Genomic DNA, 22,940 nt, shown 5'->3' with positions numbered 1-22,940 from the left:
GAACCTTAAATGAGTACCAAAACTTAAACCAATAAAACGAGCTACGATACGGTTTTATTCCGTTTTCGTATTGGATTGGCATTTATTGGGTGTTGTTTTGCATTATTATGACGTGTGTTTATGGGCCATTGGAATGACGAAGGGTTTCACTGCACGTGTTTTTGAAAGATATGTTCTTATAATCTTATTTATGATATTTTTCTTTCTGCTTAAAATTGTTTTTTGTGGAAGTATGTCCTATATGTGGAATGTGGATGAAATAGGTACCTAATACAGTTAGATCTTCTGTAGGTCAGTTTAGTTATGCTGAAGCCGAAGGAACTGGTTCGTAGCACCGTAGCTACGAAAAATATTATATTATGTATAATTTGTCAATTTCATTCATATAATATTAGATATTTGACCTGTAGGTCAGATATTGACTAGCTGTATCATCCTTATTATATCCAAATGCTGAGCAATATGACGCAATTTGATTCACTAGTTGTCTGGTAGGACACCTACCTACATAATTTTTATCGTGAGTATCCATGCAAACTTGATAACAACAGGCCACGTCAGAAAGCAATCCCAGATTCCCAGAGCTGTATTGTTTTTCAGGACGAGTGTTGGCTGATATAAATGACATCATTCCACCCAAACGACCTTCAGAAGACCTAGTTCTGAGTTCACAGAAGTTATTTCGCATAGGTACCTATTTATTGTTCCCTAACCAGTGCCTCCGAAATCGTCGTGCCCACTAGTAAATACTATTAACGAGGGAACACAATCGGAGTGTCGTCATTGCAAACGAGGCATATCCTGGCAATTGAGAGGGGTCCTTTGCGCGCGCGCTCCCAGTCTCTCTCAAGTTCGCGTCAGGCGGACATCTGCAGGTGAGTTTCATCTTATTTTGCCCAATATTTATATTTCCCTCATTATAGGCAGGTTTTCCTGCACTTAACTGTTGTCAATCATCTTCGGAATTGATGAGATTTTCCTGAAATGGGATTTTCGAATTATTAGTTTCACCCTTGCAACTCTGCAGTTCTTTAGCGTGACCACTACTAAACCATCTAAGCGTAAGATGTTATGACCGGGATAAGTTGACCTGAGTTTTAAAAATCGAATTATCAGAATTTTCCTAAAATAGGATTATTCCCGCTGTTAACTTTCACCCCTACAAATATACAGTTCTGCAAATGTTTAACAGCTACAAAAACCGTTTAAAGTTATCTATGTGCGATTTATGTCGTGATAATCATACATCTATAGAATAGGTCATTATTTACATTCCACGTGGTACATAGGTGTTAATACCTGTTGCTACATGCGCACTTAAACATACTGAGCTTGTTTTTATAAGACTGATTTAAACAACGCTACTACTACTATCATTAATCATTATTGCATTTATCACCTGAGAATCAATATAGCAGTGGAGCTATCATTATTAGATCTAACAAAATCGAATATCACTCTCAGATAAGTAGACAACAATCTTTACTTAGGTATCACATTAGCAAAGATAATAAGTAATTATATTCTCGTAAAACATGTTAGTTACCTGAACTAGTAATATCTATTTCTTATTTAATTTGGTCCGTAACTATTCCTGCACACTTTTGTGCTGTTTTTGTTTCTTTAGCGGGTATTCCCGCTCAACTATTTTTACAGACCTCGATTTTTTTATAACAAATTGACAAAAAAATAAAAAGCTCTTGGTTTTCAAAATGAGATTGTGCCGTTTTTTCCTATGGTTTTTATGAAAAGACGAATGTAAATAAACCGTGACGCGTTTGTGCAGATCAAAGGAGCGCTGAGGACAGGATGTTTGTGTGGGGCGTCGTGACCGCGGGCCTGTGCCTCTGTGTGGCGCACTGCCTGCCGCCGGATAAGGTTTGTTATCCCTAGGGCTGTCCATGGGATTTTTACATTTTTTCAGTACTTCAAATCACTGAAATCGGCCGTCGGGGCAGGAAAGTTCTCGAGTGGCGACCACGGGCTGGAAGACGTAGAGTGGGCAGGCCTCCTACTAGGTGGACCGACGATCTGGTAAAGGTCGCGGGAAGAGCCTGGATACGGACAGCGGTCCTGCCGTTCACTATGGAAAACCTTGGGGGAGGCCTTTGTCCAGCTGTGGACGTCATTTGGCTGAAACGAACGAACGAAATCACTTCGTTGTCATTTGACTTCGCTGCTTCTTTGTTTGCCACAAATATAGGATTGATATTTCCTAGAGCTTTGCATCATAATAAGTTTGCCAGGTGGAGGAGGAGGATACCCACGGTCTTTCGTTAAAATAATTTTTTTGTGATAGGTACATTATCATTGCTTGTATTCCACTGTTTTTGCATGCTTTTTTCAAGTACGATGTACGACTAATGACTTTTTATTAGTTTATATTCGTGGCTCATTAAAGTTACAAAGTAGAGTCAGATAGAAAGAGTAGAGGGTACAGGTCGAGTTAGTTTCTATTGCTACCAACAGAAATTAGTTATGCAATGAGTTCTCCTTTTTCAATTCATTGCTAACCGGCATCTACTACTAACGTGGTTTCTCAGATCATCAACATCTTGTCTTCCATAGTCTTGTTCTTAAGTAAAAGTTTTTTCGTTCAACGTCGCTTTAGTTCGCCCTTTGCAAGGACGAATCTTTCATCTAATGGGTGTCACTTTTCATCCATTTTTCTACAAAATACCTTAACGAGGCAACCCTATCTGGAGTGCCACCGGATCTCAGCGTCATTTAATGGAGGCACTTATTTTGAGGCAATGGGCTATTTGGGGCACAATAGGTACCACAATAGGGTTTTTGAAACATACGCAGTACATAAATGGTAGTTACCTTCCAAAGAATAACTCAATAAGCGCTTTTTACATTTAGGATTCACATTTTGCTGAGAATTTGGGTGTAATTTTGTATCAAAGAATTAAGACAAGTTACAATATTTGAAGACGATAACTATGCTCATTATAAACATCAAAATGGTTATTAACAACTATTGTGCCCTAACAAAATAAATGTAGAGCAACATTTGCCGTGTTGGGGTACACCGTTGTACTATTTCAATTGCTATCGCAATGTTAATGCTGCCGTCATAACAAAGGTGGTTTGTTTTTATAAACATGTAGCCGTATCAATCTTTTTTATAGTGCTAGGATGGAAAAACCCCAAGCAGGAAAGTCCACCTTCAAATGTGAAAATTATTTACAAAATTACTTTTAAATCTAATATTCTAACTGTGGTTGGACAAGTCGATTGCGGCAGATCGTACCAGATTAAACAGCCCTAGAATTTTATCAGCTTTCAAGGTTACGTGACAATTGACGATCACATCCTAATCTTTAACAAATGGCTGCGGCTTGACAGGTTGTGACGTCATAATAAGTCGATCTAGAACCGAATGAGGGTCGGGAGAGGAGTCTATGTTTATTATCAGCGTTGTTATGTGTGCTAACTGTACATCAGACTATACATGTGGTTTCGAAACAACAGCTATTTTAATCTACATAAGATGCAACCATACAACAGTAGAGTGTAGCCCCTGCCTGTATGATAAAGTTAGCCATACAGCCATGATTTTCGTGGACGACATGTATAGCTATCAACATAACTCTGACTCAGTTTATTGACAACAGATAACAACGCTGTTTGGAAATGAAATTGTATTTTCCAATGTTTATTCCCAGGTGTCAGCAAACCACATCATCAGAGCGAGAAGCATCGACCTAAACAACAACCATGGCCTGACCATGGAAACGCGTCTGGAAAAGACTGTGATGCCAACTGGCTACCGCTTAGAGCTCGAACCGTACCTAGAAGATGGCCTGTTCAAAGGCCATGTCAGCATCAACATCACCTGGCTGAAGGATTCAGACGAAATCAACATTCATAGTGGACACGATTTAGAAATCACTGAAACTGAAGTTAAGGCTCATATTCCGGCTAATTCGTAAGTAATTTAGACTGATTCTCATGTGTATAAGAAAATTACACTCACGTGTGTACATAATGATGAATGACATAAAAACTATTGTAAAAATAAATCCCGATACATAACACGTAATTTGTCTAAGGGTATGACTAGATTAGTGAGGTATCTTATAATCATAATAATAATAATAAATAAATATCTTTGGACAATCTCACACAGCGCCATCTAGCCCCAAAGTAAGCAATTATATTAAAAGATATTTATTTATTAATTATCTTATGATTCGTGGGATCTCTATTTATGTATGTAAAACATGTCAAACCTTTACTGCATCTGCTAAAAGCTTAATTTTCTTTCAAAGTAATTAATTTTAATTTAAATCCAAATGAAATACAAAGGAATGCGTACGACTTCTAATTATAACTACCCGATAAGGTGGCTCCAAAGCAGTATGAATTGGATTATTCGAACAACGTGAACAATCTCGACGGAATGAGTCAACGATTCGACCCGCTTCGAGATTCGCTAGATGAAAAACGGTTTTCAGAATTAAAAATATTTCACTTTATTACCTCACTCGAGCCTGGTGTTTCCGTGAATTTGATCGGTTCATTATTATTCACACAACGTCGTGTTTTTGCAGCTTATTTTGTTGTTCATATTGATGAAAGTGATTTACAGCTGTATTTTTCCTAAATATTCTATGGACTGTAACTGTACCTATTAAGAAATGAAACAATACATTTTGGCATTTTGAAAATGCGACATTGGGTATTTAAAATACATATAGCTGTATTTTGGGTTTCAATATTAGGGTTGGTTCTACCATCTAAAATAGGACGGTATTAAATGTTGCTGTTATGACTCTATTCAAACACATCGCTATTTTTAATTAACGGCATACATAATAGGTACTCCATTTTGTAATAATGGCTATGGGGCCGTCCATATATTACGTCATTCTAAATTAGGGGGGGGGGGGGGGTTGGTCTGCGGATGACGGTAAATGATAGATAGGGGGGGGGGGGGTGTTTCGAAATTGACGTCATTCTTATTTATTTATTTATAGTTTATTGTTCACCTACAAAAAGATTATTTCTAAAAAGAAATTTCTTCCAGCACACCTAGGTTGGCACCCGGGGCGATCACCCCCCCCCCCCCCCCCCCCGTCACAAGTCCTATGGCACCCCCTGGTACCCCCCCCAGGATTTTTGGGGTTTCCTACCGATTGAAAGACAATCGCACCCCCCCACCCCCCCCGTATCATGACATACATCTGCTCGTTTGCCTCCTATCACATAAAAAAAAAAAAAAAAAAAAAAAAAAAAAAAAAAAGACCGCAGATTTGCCATGCAGATGTGCCAGGGAGTACTAATCTGCGCGACTTGTGTCACCCCCTGATGCTTGGCACCCGGGGCGGACCGCCCCCATCGCCCCCCCCCCTCCGCCCCCCCCCCCCCCCCTTCCGCCGCTACTGATTACATATAATACTAGCTGCCCGCCCCGGCTTCGCCCGTGGTACTTACGTGTATTATACATATAAACCTTCCTTAAGAATCACTCTATCTATTAAAAAAAAAATAAAAGGTGATTCTACAAGTGTTTTAATTTTGTCAAACTGGTAATGACGTCAATTTTGGGAGAAGGGGGGGGGGGGGTCATTAAGAAATGACGCTAGGATGATTGTAGGGGGGGGGGGGGTCTAAAATCTGAAAAAATCGATGACGTAATTTATGGACGGCCCCTATGAGAAATTGTAAATTGCTATAAAAGTAACTTACTGATGTTAGAACACTTAGGCTGGGCTGCACCATCTTACTTTAACTTTAACAAACGTCAACAATCTAACAAACTCCATAAAAAACACCGGTTATCGTTATAGTTACGGTTAAGTAGTGCAAATCGGCCTTAACAACTAGGTACTCTGTGATTTGATACTATTATAGTGGTCTTGTACTCATTCTTACCTATGTTGATCTACAGCAGGGACCTCCAGAAGATTTCAGTCAGGAAAGTGGTGCCAGACCTGAAGAAGCCATTACTGACGATATACTTAGAGAAGTCGGTGCCGGCGTCGTCTATAGGCCACCTGCTCATCAGCTTCAACGGGAACCTGGAGACTGGGTCCACTGAGGCGTTCTTCAAGACTACGTACACCACGGAACAGGAGGTTGAGAGGTAAGCATAGAAGCATCCATTGTCCAAGAGTGGCAAGCAAGAAAGAATAAATGGACTTAGTGAGACAGTACCATAAAAATTGTATTATCATCTAAAATATGTATGTCTGACTTGGGTAAAACCCGTATTTTTCCTCGCACTAACTGGATTAAAAATTGTAAGCGGTAATTAAAAGTAATGTCTTCACCTAAGTACTGATACTTTCCCTACATCAATCGTTATTTTAGCTACAAGATTTCCACTGCTGAAAATAAGCCTCTCTCAACTCAGTCTCTCATAGCTGTAACATTATGAAACCTTTAATAAAATGTATTAATTTCTGTATCTAAGTAGGTACTTGAAGTTGTAAGCTGTAAAATTATCGGGAATCGCTTACTATTTTAAGTATTCTGTGGTGGTAGAGGAATCGGGAATCCCTTGAATATTTTACGAGGCGATACGAATTCACTCAACAAAAATGTAGTTCGAATCTTGAATTCTTCTAGGGGTGCTATTCTGCTATACTATATCCGCATTATTAGCTCTATATCTCGCTTTTCCTTACGGACCTAAGGCGAGTGAATGAGACAGGTAGAGCCGAAATTACGTAATGCGAAATATTTTCGCAGAGTAGGGTTGAAATGCTTGGGATTGCTCAAGCCCCTAGAAACTTATAGCTATACCAATTCAAAGGTAAAAACCCTTACCTACATTTTCTTGGCAATAAAATTCGAGGCTCTTTATCTTTTTGTAATGGGCTGGGAGAGATTTATGAACTGAGCATGTCATAGGCTTACGATTTATTTCAACGCTAAATACTACCCTTATCGTTCGTTAATAATGACCAACATAATACGAATCTTAGGTAAGCCTCTTTTCATCCGATTACCTTTTTCATTTTGTCATTTTATCATTCAAGTAAAAAGAGCAGATTAAGATTATTTCTTAAACAAACTTAATACGATTTTATCAAGAAAACACCTCGAACATGATTTTTGAATGTGTCTTTAGTTCTGTGTTCGATTCTCCGGTGGATCGAAATGTTTAGGATCTAAGATAACTCAGCTGGTGTAGCTAACCTCAAAGATAAATACGAGTAAGATATTTTAAATACCTTTTAATAAAAGTAATACATTTTTGTAGGATGGTGGCGGCAACGCAGCTGCGTCCCAACAACGCCAGGAGAATGTTCCCCTGCTTCGACGAGCCAGGGTATAAGACGCCGTTCGACCTGAGCGTGGTCCGGCCGAGGACTATGATCGCACTGAGCAACATGCCGGTGGCTAGGACAGAGGATATGTGAGTAGACTTCTTTTGTTTGGAATGGAAATCCTAAGCATTTTTTTTTAACATCATCGTTACTTAAGTCATAAGACGTCCACTGCTGAACATAATGTCTCCCCCAATGATTTCCATAATGACCGATTAGCAGCGGCTTGCATTCAGCGCCTTCCTGCTACCTTTATTATCCCTAAGCATTTAATTCCCTTTTAATTTTGTTGCAAGCCCAATGATAGTTCGACTTTCCCATGGATGTCTCAAAATTGGTCATCAGTGTTTGGGTTTTAATTGGCAGTCAAGCTGTAGATTCTGGCTACACAGGAGTTTCAGAAGTGGGAATACGAGGTGGGAATAGCTCCATTTAGCCTGAACTTTGGGTGGCTTGTTAATATCTGACATTGTACCTTAGCTGGACTCTACTCGGACTATGTTTGAAGCTTTCAGATGGCTCTATTGACGAAATGGCAAAACAAATGTTACCACTTATTTTTGGGAGAAAAAGTAAACTATTTTAAGACAAAAGAGGCGCTATCAAACATTCATTGGGCTATTCGATAAACAGCCTACAACGCCTATTTGTAAGCACGGAATCTCCTCGCCCTCTTTTCTGTAACGTAATTACTTGAAGTCTCTCGAGAATTCTCGGCCTAGGCGGTTGTTTTTCACTAAAAGTTTTTTTACATTTTATAAAGTAACTTGCTCAGTGGTCGAATCACGTTACAGAGTCTGCGTGACAATAATGCTTTTGGTGGCGAGGAACGAGAAAAGATTTTTAAGTCTTTGGCACGAGGCGCTGGATAATTGTTTACCCGACTGTAGTTGGGTGGAAGGGTAATGTTTTTAGGATGTCAATTGGGGTGGAAAACAAGAGAATAGAAAAAATTAAAATCTCATTTTTCTATAATTTTCTTAGACGTTTTAAGGTTCTTCTCTTTCATTTTGAGACGAGTGCCTATCAGTTTTCGTAAATCAAATAGATTTTCTAAACAAATATCAGAGGTCTAACGGGCCTCAGAAAGTCCTTGTTGATTTTCATTAATTAACAAAAGTGATACTTCACTTCAATTTATAAGCTAAATAAAGGGCAAGGAATTATGTTCCTTCGGCAGGTACTTAGTGAAGTTGTTACTTGTGATTTATTGGTTAAATTAAATTGACCTAGCTATTCAATAGAGACTTGAGTCTTATGAAAGTCAACTGAAAGGTTTTGTGAACAAAAGGTATTAGTCAGATTCAAGAATTAATATTTATGACTCTACATTTAAGTGGGACTTGGGAGTTAAAACTGTTATTATTAGTGGGGCTGAATAATTTCATTTATGTTAGGAAATACACTCAACATCAAATAAACCGCACCTTCCGCGACGCAAACTTTTAAGATTTTCTTCTGACACAATCATGGTGCCCCAACAATATTGGTGTTATTTGAAAGCCCAATAAATATCTTTAAAGAAAAACACATTTAATTTAATAATAAATGATTAACATATACCATAAATGTGACTTGAAAAAAGACCTCACTTTGGGCTGACCTCTGGGATCAATTAGACCAAATTTTATGGTTATAAAACCAAATAATGATTACACGTGTCCTCTTTAACAGATGGATAGCGTTAATCCCAACTTTACAGTTTTATGGTCATACAAGTTGGCTCAAGCGTGACAACCTATTTTTTGAAGAAGTGACTCTGGATCCTTCTAAAGACACATTTTTGGGGTAAAAACCTTTCCTTTAATGAAATGAAGTGTAGAACTAGGCTTTTAAATGGTGCCAATATTGGTGTGAAGTGGGGATGCATGTGCTTGTCGCGGGAGGTGCGATTTATTTGATGTCGAGTGTATAAAAGTTTATCTATCTGTCGGTCGATAGGTATAGCTCTCATCCCTAAACCACCAAACAAATGTCGATGAATTTTAGCAGGACTCGCATGAAATAGGGCATGAAAGTTTATAATGAGGGACCCATAACTTCATGTAAGCGATATTACGGAAAACTCATTTTGAAAGGTTTCTGTAGGTAACATACTGAAATCCGCGCAGATGAGGCAGAAGCTAGTTTTGAAATATACATAAATGTTGGTAAAGACAAAAACCTCGACTGTAATAAAACTTAACAATATAAGGTATCTTAGAGTCGTTATGAGTGCAATTTTGCTACAAAACTCTATAGTACGAGTATGATACGAGTATGCTAATGGGAATGTTCTCATATCTCGTCCCCATCGGCATAGTAATACCTTCTATTATGATATTTATTTATTTATTTACATACACACACATTTACTATTGTTTGTATTGTTTGATATTATTATCGTGCCATCGGTCCATGCCTTCTGGTTGGGTCAGGTCAAGTTTGTCCCAGTTTGTTTACTATCATTAGACCCACTACGAAATATTTCAGAAGAACTTAGGAGGAAATCGAAATTAAGGATCGTCTGCAAGCGATAGTACATTATTTATACTTTTGTATCTAGAACCGGCGAGCCAAATGCGGTATGGGATCACTTTGAGAGGACGCCTCCCATGTCCACCTTCACGCTTGGCCTGGTCATCGCAGACCTCAAGCAGCTTGGCAATGTCACCCATTACAAGGACGATTATGGAAATGATTTGGGTAAGTCCAGCTTACAGTAAAGCGTTGATTTTACCATAGATATTAAAATAAGGTTTGAACACGTTTGAACGTAGAAGTTTCCAGATACAAATACTGAGGTGGAATTGTGTATAGCAATCGTAATCATTTGACAGTTCATAACGGGCGATAAAGTCTTATAAAAAGCGTTTGACAGAATAATCGAACGTTATGAACTGTCAAATGATAACGATTGCTTTACACAATTCCACCTCTGATCTAGACAAATAGGTAATTAACTCCTAAATTAAACAACTTTCTGACGTGGTAAGACGTACTAGAGAGAATGGAATTTGGAGTCCATGATACTAACAGTGAAATATTAATCTCTAAAAGTCCATTAAGTTTAATTTAGCAGTTCAACAAAAGCATTCCTCGGGAATAGGCGCTTTGACAAATGCCTTCATTTCTCCGACCATTCGCGGCAGACTTCGTCTTACACTTGGGAGATGGTCGCAGTCGTTTCTACAATTTTCTCGGATACGACCTAGTATTGATAGGCCTACTGTTGTTTGACCGGTATAAATAAGATTAGAGATTGATAAAGACAATTAATTGATAAACAACATGAATAAATAGGTATGTTTTGTGTCGTGCTTAAGCCTCAAAACATTTTGAGCAGTAAGTTCAGAAAAAAAACTGTTAACTTTTACTTGTGCAGCATTTTAATCATCTACATTGCAATAAATCTGAACCTGCATTAAATGGCCACCAAAGTGAATTATTCTAAACATGAGGGATTTTACCTTAGAAAATACAACAGCAAAGAGCAAAAATTTAACGAACTGCTATCTTTTAGAAATCCGCGTGTGGGGGCGCCCAGAATACCTGCAAGCTCTAGAAGGCGTTAATGAGAAGGTGTCGCTGGTTTTCGGCGAGATCGCCACCCTCTGGCGGGTCCCACTGCCACTAAAACAGCTGGACATAGTGGCCTTACCCAACTACCAGGGCGTGAAGCCAGCTGACAACTGGGGACTGATTGTATTCAAGTAAGTACTGGAACAGCGTTGGGAGTGGTGGGGTCGTCTAGAATACCAGCAAGCTCTAGAAGATGTCAACGAGAAAGTGTCTCTGGTTTTCGGCGTGTTCGCCAGCCTCTGGCGGTTCCCATTGCCGCTGAGAAAGCTAGATATGGTGGCGCTACCCAACTACCAGGGCGTGAAGCCAGCTGACAACTGGGGACTGATTGTATTCAAGTAAGTACTTGAGAATACCTGCACTGCACACTCTAGAAGGCGTTAAAAAAGGTGTGTCTTCGACCAGATTGCCAGTCTCTGGCCAGTGGACATAGTGGCCTTACCCAATAACCAGGGTGTGAAGCCGGCTGACAACTGGGGACTGATTGTGTTCAAGTAAGTACTTGAGAATACCTGCAAACTCTAGAAGACGTTAAGGAGAAGGTGTGTCTTCGACCAGATTGCCAGTCTCTGGCCAGTGGACATAGTGGCCCTACCCAACTACCAGGATGTGAAGCCGGCTGACAACTGGATGCTGATTGTGTTCAAGTAAGTATTCTAAACATAGAAGTTATTTATCATAGACGAAATCAATTAAAACGTGATACATACACCACATCTTCATCAATCAGTTACAGGATGTCCACTGCTGAACATAGGCCAATAGTTTCCATATTGACCGGTTGATAGCGCCCGACATCTAGCTTCTTCTTCGTCTTCCTGCTATCTTTACGAGGTTGTCGGTCCACCTTGTGGGTAAACATCCCACGCTCCAATAATTTCTTTGAAGTAACCTCCAATAGTATTAACTTCGTAGAAATATGAACTCACCGCCATTTTTCCCACTGAAAGCAGAAGAAATACAACTAACTACTTTAATATTTCAATTTTATTCCTGCCTTCAGCGCAAAGTCACTTTTGTATTTTCTATCTATCAGATCACATTATCTAGCAATTTGTTCCGTCTAATAATTCTCGTCTCGACCTTTGTAATTCGTAAGACTAGGCTTATCGTTTCAGTAATATTAGAATAGTCAAATATCGATATAATTTTCTTTTTTCAAATAACATCATTTCTCTTCCGATTTCATAATATGAGTAAGTATTATTACTAATCTCTACATCGATTTGGGCAATAGTTCAATCACAAAATTTCGACTATCATCAATAATTTTCTCACATTTACAAAACTGTAATTTTAGAACTGAAAGAATCGATGTTCTACAGTTGTAGAAAACTATCGTTAGTTGGACAACACTATTATCAGTGAAGTTAGAACTTATCTATGTAAAATGTAAGAGAGTTCAAGGCTCGCCCGATAGTGTGCCCTAACGCTTCTGGATAATAGACAAGGTTGGCAGTACCCCTATATTAGGCTGATAGCACGAAGCTATAAATACAAAACGGTTTTAAAACTATTCCTTTATGTTCCTAAACTATAGAAAACAAAGCCAGACATACCTAAAGTTAAGTGGAAATACAGCAACAATTGAACACGAACTTCAAATATTCGATCAATTTTCGTTATAGCTTGTCTCTACATGACATCTGATAACATTTTCACAGAGCGGAGCCATACATTATGATTCGTCTTGGTAACATTTTGCATCAAAATAGCAATCATATATCAAGACTCGTATATGTATTAAAAATAGAGTTCTATGCGCCATCAACTAAATATTTTAACTTGAAAAACTAAAATAAGCCAGTTAAATGTTCAACTGCTTATCCCATAGGTAACATATTGTGTAAGATAATTAACTAAGATTAGGCAGAAAATATGAAGCTTTTGTGATATTGCCGAAATAAAGTTCGCAGTTATACCATTCAATGTATAAATGCGAACTCTTCCAAAAATTATGTTGTCAAGCAACAGCTTACAGATATTAGAATATGCAACGTAAATCTAAGGTATTACTTGATAGAGAAAATTCAAATGCAATCGCGATGTAAGTACGCACAGCACCATCTGTTATTTCAATAGAACATTACTGCGAAGTCAAAGAGGGCGGTGCTTTGTGGAATATCTACACGATAGATGGCACTGTGTGTATTATATCGCGTACTTTGTTGACTGATTTGTTAGTTGATTTGTGTATTTTTAAAACACTAGATAACTACAATGAATATTTAAAGTATTCCTCGGAGACTCGGAGACAAGAATAAGAATTTAAAAGATAATCGAAAATAATTGAAAAGATAATTGAAAAGATTATGAGACATGTAGAGGCTCCTTAAGAGCAAAATGACGATTTGTAAGAACTATTTATTAGTCCAAACAAATAAAGAAATTTTGACTTTGACTTTGACTTAATCAATATAATATTCTCGATCTTTATAACTCCGAAACTCAATTTTTTATGATAAAATGGGTATAAAATCTTCTTTCATACATGGATATAATTTACTATTATATTAAGAATTATTCACAGTCAAGGAAAATCCTCAGTAGTTAAAACGAAGCTTCTTGCTTGTGTCGACATCTTTTTTCTTTTCCTCCACTCCGACTGAATTTTCACAAAGGCAGAATGTTTTTCACGACGATATAAAAGTTTTAATAACTGTTTGGTTTAATTTTTCCTCGCCACATGCTTTCAAATAATCTCTTTGTAGCTAAAACGAAATACACAATCGTTTACATTAGCATAGTTTTGTGTGCAGTTGGTAATATACATTTGCATATTCTTGACTTTCATAAAGCATTGCAATAAAACTTTACGAGTAAATTGCAGTATGTAAGTTTTACTATTAGATATTAAGAACCTTTTTAAGACTATTAAAACACTCATACAATGGAATGTAGTACCTCCTTCTTTTTTTGAAGTCGGTTAAATAATCGAAATTAATCTGTTCTAGTGTCTATGCAATTGTTAAATTAGTATCAATCAAATGTACCGCGCTAGCACAGGTGCCACTCAAGCGTGTAGCACCTCCTCCTTTTTTGAAGTCGGTAAAATAATCTAAAATCTAAATGAATCTGTTTGATCTAGTGTCTTGACTTACTTGACTTAAGGTCCTATGTCCCCTAGATGGGTCATTGGGCGTCTACAACAGTCCTCCATCGCGTTCGGTCTTGAGCTTCGCGTTTGATCTCGCTCCAGGTCTTGCCGAATAAAGCTGGGTTGCACCATCTTATTTTGACTTTAACAAACGTCAAAAAACTGTCAAACTCCATACAAAAAGCACCGGTTATCGTCATAGTTACCGTTAAAGTTAGGTGGTGCAACTCAGCCTTAGTGTCTATTCTTCGTAAATTAGTATTAATCTAATTTATCCAGGGAGAGCGACCTGAGCGGTAAAGGCTACCTGCCGCTAGCCCAAGAAGTGACGTACCAGTGGCTCGGCGCGCTGGCTACCCCGGCCTGGTGGTCCGACGCTCATCTAAACAAAGCTCTGGTGGGCTACCTTGCTGCTGAGACTGCTTTTAAGGTAAGTAAGAGAGACTGATGAAATAGGTATAGTATATTCCGCGCCATCAGCATTTTCACCCTAATTGTTTCACTTTTCATGCCATCAAATCAGTGAACAATCAACCGCTACGGCGTGTCGTGTACTCGTATCATTTCTATCAATTCTAAAGATGTGCAGTGAGCAGCTCGTACATTATAGTAATTTGATAAGCATATAACAAATGTCAGACTCTACATTTTTATTGCAATCTATTGTAAAATAGCTACAAGATGACACTGAAAAATTCGCCTATATTCATGAATAATGCTTGAAACATTTTTATCTAAGTAGCGAACATTATTGAAGAAGATACGTTAGAATGTCTTGCTTGAGTTTGGTTTCATGCATATGAGTGGATGAGGACTGTTCAGTTCAACCTTAGGATACTGCATTGAGCCGGAGAGTTTATAAAATGATTGAATTTTTTTTATTTAATTTCATTCAGATTAACAATGGCTCGGAGATGGAAGGCAAATGGCCCATGACGGTGCTCTACTCCCTATACTACGAGTTCAGCAAACGCTATCCCCACTCCCGGATCACGGGCATGAAGCAAGAGACTGCTTGCACTAAGATCGAGCTGCTCTTCCGAATGTTCAACTTTACCCTTGGAGGGGAGACCTTCAAGAAGGGATTGAGGACGTTCATTGAGTCTAGGTAAGAGGTGCACTAAATTATCTACTTAGAATGTAGGTTGATAGATGTTATTTTAGTTGCTACAAGACGGTTTAGTATTCAATTTCAAAAAAATATTTAGTACAAGATATACTCGTAGAAAGGGTTAAGGGATAGCATTTCGTCAGTGTAATCAGTATTTTAAGTACTATAAAAAGTTTCAAAAATAGAAGAATATAAAAAAGTTTTTCGGCCGCAGCTCTGCTGAAGTTGAGTCACATTCTGGCACTATACAGGTTGCAGCAATTTATTTCCACTGTAATATAATTACCATAACTTACTTACCTATAACGTAATAAACAAGTCATCCGTATTAGTCTTTCCCATTTCCCACGCTAATTCCTATGAAAGCTATTTTCGTTCGGGCGTGTCTTAGATGCCCATATTCCACGTTACTGGAATTATTTTAGGAAATTCAAAACATTCTCCGGGGACGACATCTGGAACGCGCTGAATGCCGCGGCCGTCGCCGACGGCAGGATTCCTAAGGACTCAAACATTAAGACGATCGCCAACAGCTGGATAGAGAAAGATCGGCTGCCAGTAATCAATGCGGAGAGAAAGTACGAGAGAAAAGCGGTTACTTTGACACAGGTAATGGCTCATAAAGATATCGCATTGATTACTATTTTTATACTAGTCAATACAAGTAGATTTAAAAAATTGTGCAGTAGTCTAAGGCTGGATTGCACCATCTTACTTTAACTTTGACAAATGTCAAAAAGCTGTCAAAGTCCATACAAAAAACACCGGTTACCGTTAAAGTTACGGTCAAAGTTAGGTGGTGCAACTCAGCCTAAGTAGCTAAAATAAGTACATTAATGTGTAACAGTTACGAAACTTATCTGAGTAGGTACCTATTTACATGTCTACATAATAAATTAAACACATAGAAAGCACCCAAAATACACATAGTTACAAGGGGATTATCTTGTATACAATGTTTGTATTGTGCGGTTATCGAACCCAAGTAGAGACCGCGATATAATTTTTCAGAAGTTTATAAGTTGTCGATGTGTCTATGGGCGACGGTAATCACTTACCATCAGGTGATCCGTCTGCTCGATTGCCTCCTGTCACATAAAAAAAGGTTAGTCCCAAGTTTTTTTTATTTGAGCACTAGAATGACCCTTTTCGGGTTGGGTAGGGTTATTTTTTCAATACCATATTTATTTACGTCAAAGTCTTTTACTTATTTTCCGTCGTCTTTCGTCTTCAACTCTAGAAAGTATACCTCCGCGAACGTCCCCACGACGTGCCCGACGCAGGCCGCATGTCATGGTGGGCGCCCATCGTCGTCGCTCGCGGGGACAAACTAGACTTCAGCAATGCTACCCCCGCTGTCTGGATGCGGGATAGAAAGGAGCTGACCTTGAACGATATGCCTGATAAGGACCAGTTCATCATCATCAATCCGGAGGAGATTGGTAATTGTTTTTTTGCTAATATTCAAAAACTTGTAGTTTATGTTACTTCCTTAAATGTAACAAGCCGGTTGAGTTAACTGCGCATCTGGCGGCCGTTACGTCACATCGACGCTCTGGTACGAACGCGGGGAGACGTGCGGGTGAGTGCGAGGAAGAGTCGCTTTCTAGCGAGGTGCGCAGTTAACTCGACCTGGTTGTAGGTTTGTTACTTTCATGTTAGCTTCTCAAGTCATCTGAAAAGTAGGATTTGTTTGATAGAGCATTGTCTTGTTTTGCATTTTTATTAGCTCTTTAGAATATAAATAGCAGCAAACTCTTACCCCAAATCCTGTCAATTCTGTTCGTGTGGTGAAAACACAAAAGAGACAATATTTCTTTATGGAACAGTGCTATAGAGCTGTTTTAGTTTTAACAGATAAGAGGTTTGTCTAGTTAATTTACCAGTTTCGAGATCAGTTACATTATAATTTAAGTATCACTTTTTAGCTCCATATCCTGTAAACTACGACCACGAAAACTGGAACCTCCTCTCCCAATTCCTGCAAGGCGAGAAGCGCCACCTGATCCCTGAGTTAACCAGGGCGAAGATCCTGCACGATGCGTGGAACCTGGCGTATGCCGGAGAACTGTCCTTCGCTACTGCCTTCAATATGACCCTGTTCTTGAAGAATGAAAGGAACCATCTGGTGTGGGACCCAGTGTTTACAATGATCGATCACATTGGAAGACATATCTGTGAATGTATCCATAGCAAATTCCAGGTAAGAAGATTTATTTTTGGGTGATTTTTTTTAATCAGATATATAGACTTTCAGAGTAAAAGAGAAGCATTGGAGGCAACTCTACGATACCTGGCTTGCTATGTAAAATGGGAATTGGTACCACCATACTCTAGTTATTCCTACAGATCTTTCAAACCTAACCTAAAATCTAAAACCTACCAAGTAACCTATGAGCAAAACTTTGGAGAATTCTTCTTTGACATAATTTTCCACACCCAGGCCTACGTAAGAATCCTCCTAAGCCCTCTCTACGAAGAGCTGATCAAGGATGAGCGAGAGGACGAAGAGAACTGGCGCAAGAACCTCCGCTCGATGACCAAGACGTTCCTCTGTCAAGCGGGCTACAAGCCTTGCATCAGGGAAGCTCAAGAGCAGTACAGCAAGTGGATGCAGGCTAAGAACCCTGATGAAGGGAACCCGTGAGTAAAACACCAAGAAAGACACAGAATAGCGACTAGATAACTTATGAACTTGGAAGAATAGTATCAAAAGTACAGGTTTTCATTGTGATCATAGTTATACAGACTGATCTTACCGCTTGACGAACTTGGTATTAACTGGTTGCAGGGTCTTCCTTGGTGCTAAAGTTTTAACATCGTAGTAAAATCATTATTATTCATTAATCATTAATAAGTAAAATCTTTTGGTTACATTTTATGCAGTTGTGGGAATGTCCCAAGATTCAGTACAAGCAACTTTGTTTCTTTTTAAATGATTGGATCATTTTAATCTTTTCCTAATGTCCCATCGTATCATTTCTCAAACCATAAAAAAAAAACAGACTGAAAAATCTACCACACGTGTACTTCAAACCCAAACAACTCCGTATAGTGGCCTATTTACTGTTTATTCGTCCGAGTAAAAAATCCTATAGAGCTGCTGCACTAGCGGCGCGTCAAAGGAGATGCGTTTGCGAAGCAGAGGAAAATGAATAGGAAATGGCTCTACAAACGCAATAGGATTTATAAATGAAGTGCTGTAGATATTATATTGGTTTGGTGAGGCGATGTATTAAAACGTATGTGAAAAATGTACTCAAAAAGCCTTTGTCATATTTTAATTTTGGATTCGTTACTCCGGCGTACCTGTTATTCACTGAATAAACTTTGAGCATTGCGGAATTGTACTATCTAGAGTTCCCATTTTTCTAAGTGGAAGACTGACCCACCAAAACCATGTTAATTGTCTAGTTACTGTTACATGCAAAGCAATACCTATACGGCGCTTTTCGCTGCATCGTTCAATTAAGCAGAGCCATTCGGGCTCAGGTGCCCGAATCCTTGCCGCATTCCCGCCGCATGCACATTGTAGCAACTCCAGACAAAAACCTAATTCAATTAACCCCAATGTGCCTTTGTGGATTCAACGGACATAATAACCGAAAAATACCCTGCGGATCTACGACTGTGCCATTTTCTGTGATGCCCCTTTATGATTTGTATCAGCGATTTTCTCTGTTGACTTATTTTTTGGGGATTTATTTATCGTCGGGTATGTCGGGTCCATTTAAATCACAGACTTTACGACATCCGGTTATTAGGATTTTTCTGCTACTGAAGAATTATATTTATTTTTTAATAACTGCTATAACAGCAGTGGCTTATTTACTGGAAACTGGCTTGTAATGGACGAAATGTCTAAAATTAAGCAAAGTGAAAATAAGCTCTCTCTCTCCTAATTTCCAGAATCTCAAACCAGTTCATCTGCCCAGTCTTCAAATGGGGCACCAAGAAAGAATGGGAATTTGGTCTACAGAGGGTGATCAACTTCCCTCCGTCCCGAAAGCAGAGTGAGAGGACTTACCTCTTAAAGACTCTAGCGGGCTGTCCTGATGATGAGACGAAGATCATCAGGCTTCTGAACATCACCTTGTTGGAGGGCAACGGGAACTTCACGGAGACTGATGTGTTCCTGATCTTCAGTATGCTGACTGGTGGGTCCAGGGGATACACCACGCTGTTCCACTTCTTAAGCAACAACTGGGATGTGCTGAAGGAGAAGTAAGTGTTCTTTGAATTGTCCAATGATTTTCCTTCAGCTAGGTGGAGTGACGGCTCGGTAAAAATCGCCAGAAGAATTTGGATTAAGTAACCGGGAAGAGCCTGGATGCGGGCAGCGCAGGACCGTTCATTGTGGAAAACCTTGGGGGAGGCCTTTGTCCAGCAGTGGACGTCATTTGGCTGAAAAGGAAGAAAGAAGAAGAAGAAACCAGGGTAAAAGGCGCATATTGTGGTAGGCTTATGTCCAGCTGTGGCAGCCCACAGCTGGACATAAGTGTATTGGTTGACATTGTGATTGATGATTTCGGTGTTGATACTTATTATCATTATCATCAACCTATTGCTGTAATAGGTCATCATCAATCACAATGTCAACCAATACACTTGTGCTTTATGCCATCGTATTAATCTCATACATTAATGATGAACACATTAAGTTATAATAAAACTAAGTAGGACGTCTTCTACAATCTAGATAAGCTTTTGTGCATAAACTTGCATCACAATTTGGAAATCCGTCCGTTCCGAAACCTGAAATATCTGGATTCTAGACCTGAAGTAATTGCAAAGGTTTTTCTCCAAACAGATTATCCAGCAGGACCAACCTCTGGGACAACCTGATCACCTCAGCCACCTCCCAATTCACTACCCAGGCCGGCTTAGACATGGTCAGCAACCTGTACGTATCCCATCAGGGAGAGTTTGGTTCAGCTGAACGCATCATCGAAAGGTCCATGAAGAACATCAGGGAAGAAGCCAAGTGGTCGGCGGAGAATGTGCCGGTCATTGAGAAGTGGCTGGATGAATACTTGTCCAGCTCAGATGTGAAGGATACCCAGTTTATTAACAATTGAGAGAATGATGTGTAGGTAGAAATTAAATAATGTTAATCGTGTAATTTATTTAACGCAAAACTTTAAAGTTAAAGAATGAGTTGTAGAGATATGAATTAAAGGTCATAGAAGTCAAAATAAAATTTTAAATTCATTCTACATAATAGAAAAGAAGAGAAGACAGAACATAGAACACATCACAAAGAAGACTAAAGTATTACACTAAGCACTACTATACACATAATTAATATTAATACATATATTTTGCGTTATTTCAATTACACGTTAAATAAATAAGGTACATAATATGATATTAAAAGTGATGTTAAAGAGATTATTACTAATTCACTTCGTGATTAAAAATTTAAAAAGCACTCTACATAAATAAATAACATGACTATAATTGCGTAATATAGGGTAATTATGAATAGTGAATTAGTTTGGTAGAACTAGATGTAGATAAACAAATAAACTTTTTGTCAACTACAATGCATCGTGTGTGATCAAACTATTAATTAGTATAAGTTGAAGCCATGTGTTTACCTGGCAGTAAGTATTACGGGACGCACAAAATAATGAGCTATTATTTTATTATTTTTAAGAATGTCTTCATAATTTTCGACGTTGACAAGTGAAGTCAGGAAGCATGTGTAACTTCAGCTACAAACAATTAGTTTCGCTTGCTAGTCAGGCATTCAGCAATCAAATATCTATTATAGAGATTGTATCACTATGTAACGTATTACGTATATTATTGTAGGTAAAATCCATCTTGTCTTCACTATCTCTCGGATTGAGGTCAAACAGATACCGACCCATGTAAAACAATGCTTCCAGGTGAATACATGGTTTAAATATCTTAAAATGCTAGGGCAAGCTTTACTACATAATGAACGCATTTAGTTAAGGAACTTTGTTTAGTCAAATATTTTGGATTCGTACCGTTTGTATGAGCTATTGTTTTAGTTAATTACAGGGACCCGTGATAATGCCACAAATGAATGAAATGTAATGTAAATATGTATGTAACCGGTAATATTTATGTAATGTTGAACTCTTGTCAATGTTTTTAATTTTTGGAATAAAGTTATGAAAGTATGAATTCTTGTTAATTTAGTTTCAAGCCATTTCATGAGTCTTGTCAGAGCCATTATCAGAGCTGTACCCAAAATAAATATTTCAGTAGGATCTCTGGCATATTAGTTTGTACAGGGAATTGAACTCAGGACACCGGATAGTGAATACCACTTTGTATACCCCATTTGGTATTCATACTCAGAAGCTTCAGGTATACCTAGGTGTATGATAGCTTATTTTATAATTACCTACATTTTACCATAATTATACCAAAATTCTACAATGACTTGACTCATAACAATTGAAATCGAAACCTAAGCAAACAGCGACCGGCACGGCTTATTGAAGATAATTATTATCCGAAAGTTATGTAAGTAGCTATATTATTTTCGCGTTGCCAAAGAAATGTAAAAGCCCCGGTGGATTAGGCATCGAACAGATGTCTCGTGCCACCAGATGTACAATTTTAATCTCCATTTGTGTTATGCCGATCGACCGAACGTAATGAAAGGTCGTGGATAGAGTAGCCAAGTGTTCAAGGAGTATTGAGATTGAAAAACCGGGTTATTCGGATTCTAATGAGCTCTCAAGTTGATTAAGCGGTGTCTGGTTTCATGAGGAACCACTTTGGGAAGAATTCATTTCTGCCTGTAGGTACCACAATCGATAGTACAGAAACTTATACTGTGCTTATACACAGATACAACATAAACGTAAAAGTAGTACCTTTTTATGTAAGTACTTAAGCCTACCTAGTATCTGATAGGACTACTGTCATTAGTTGGAACTTCAGTTGACTCTACTCCTAGAACGCTATTCTTAGTAGGTATCGCGAAACACCTGCTTATTCCAATCGTCTATCAATCAATCTTTCAATTTAAAATGTTCAACTATTGAACCCCTGCCGAGAAAAAACAAAAGAGCAAATCGTGGAAATAAGTCTTGTTTAGCATTAAAAGAGATAATAGGGAAGTCCCTAATTGATTGATCTGTGGTTTTGTCCATCCATACAAAAAAGGCAGGTAGGCACTGCCTAGCTACACTACACTACTACACTGCCTAGCTGTAGATCCTGGCTATACAGGAGTTGCAGCGGTGGGAACGAGAGGTGGGAATAGTCCCGTTGCAGGCACCTGTCCTCTAGACACCTCTGCGTAATGGCTACACTACCGAGGGTCCCTCAGGGCTCAATTCACGGCGGGTGAGCATTACCAGAAGGACGCCATTAATACGGGTTATGATTAACTCATTATAGTTGCACGAGCCTCAAGATAGAAAATGGGTCGGATCACGGATTGATGGCTAATAGGGCCCGAATAATACGTGATTTGGCATTTGGGTTAGATATCTGAAAATATTTTTTCGATAAAAACGTATGAAATGGTGTTACCATTGCCAGTATACCATTATGTTAATGGCTGAAGGCAGTGGCCAATGACTGTTGTTTTCCTGAAGCTTATTTGAACCACCATTATTTGTATTTAATGAGACAAGTTGTGTCTGTGTTTTTTCTAGGCACAGAAGCACTTATCAAAGGCTCTTTTCTAAGCTGCTGAACCTATTTTGATGTAGAGGTATTTAAAAGGACATAAAACTAACGTTTGTACTTTATAAGCAAATATATTGTTTGAAACTTTCATGGTCACTATCATAATTATTATTACTGACGGGATTGCTACCATGTACCTTCAATCCCGTCAGTAATAATAATTATTTATAAGCAAACTCTACATTCATAGTATGTTGAGGAAAAA

General features: G+C 38.5%; 1 protein-coding gene across 2 annotated transcripts; it reads left to right on the top strand.

Annotated features, from left to right (window-relative positions):
• Positions 1-584: 584 nt before the first annotated feature.
• On the top strand, positions 585-21,207 carry LOC135074029 (aminopeptidase N). 2 transcript variants are annotated; one of them, XM_063968334.1, is made up of 15 exons: positions 585-875; positions 1,787-1,878; positions 3,672-3,934; positions 5,900-6,094; positions 7,217-7,372; positions 9,829-9,968; positions 10,786-10,975; positions 14,221-14,371; positions 14,838-15,049; positions 15,478-15,661; positions 16,293-16,494; positions 16,981-17,255; positions 17,496-17,695; positions 18,962-19,276; positions 19,863-21,207. In XM_063968334.1, the coding sequence occupies exons 2-15, from the start codon at positions 1,810-1,812 to the stop codon at positions 20,128-20,130; spliced, it is 2,820 nt and encodes a 939-aa protein (XP_063824404.1). In that variant the 5' UTR covers positions 585-875; positions 1,787-1,809; the 3' UTR covers positions 20,131-21,207. The 2 variants fall into 2 exon arrangements, with proteins under 2 accessions (XP_063824404.1, XP_063824405.1); XM_063968335.1 differs by lacking the exons at positions 585-875; positions 1,787-1,878 and adding an exon at positions 3,369-3,430.
• The last annotated feature ends 1,733 nt before the right edge of the window (positions 21,208-22,940 follow it).

The sequence above is a fragment of the Ostrinia nubilalis genome, chromosome 8, assembly GCF_963855985.1.
Source record: "Ostrinia nubilalis chromosome 8, ilOstNubi1.1, whole genome shotgun sequence".
Taxonomy (NCBI): domain Eukaryota; kingdom Metazoa; phylum Arthropoda; class Insecta; order Lepidoptera; family Crambidae; genus Ostrinia; species Ostrinia nubilalis.
Note: the sequence above shows the minus strand (reverse complement) of the source record. Positions and strands in the feature narration are given on the sequence as shown.

Excerpts from the sequence above, each read along its gene's own strand:
- LOC135074029 (XM_063968334.1), top strand. The coding sequence starts at position 1,810 with ATGTTTGTGTGGGGCGTCGTGACCGCGGGCCTGTGCCTCTGTGTGGCG. Across the intron at positions 17,256-17,495 it reads GTATCCATAGCAAATTCCAG|GCCTACGTAAGAATCCTCCT; the intron begins GTAAGAAGATTT and ends TTCCACACCCAG. Across the intron at positions 17,696-18,961 it reads AACCCTGATGAAGGGAACCC|AATCTCAAACCAGTTCATCT; the intron begins GTGAGTAAAACA and ends CCTAATTTCCAG.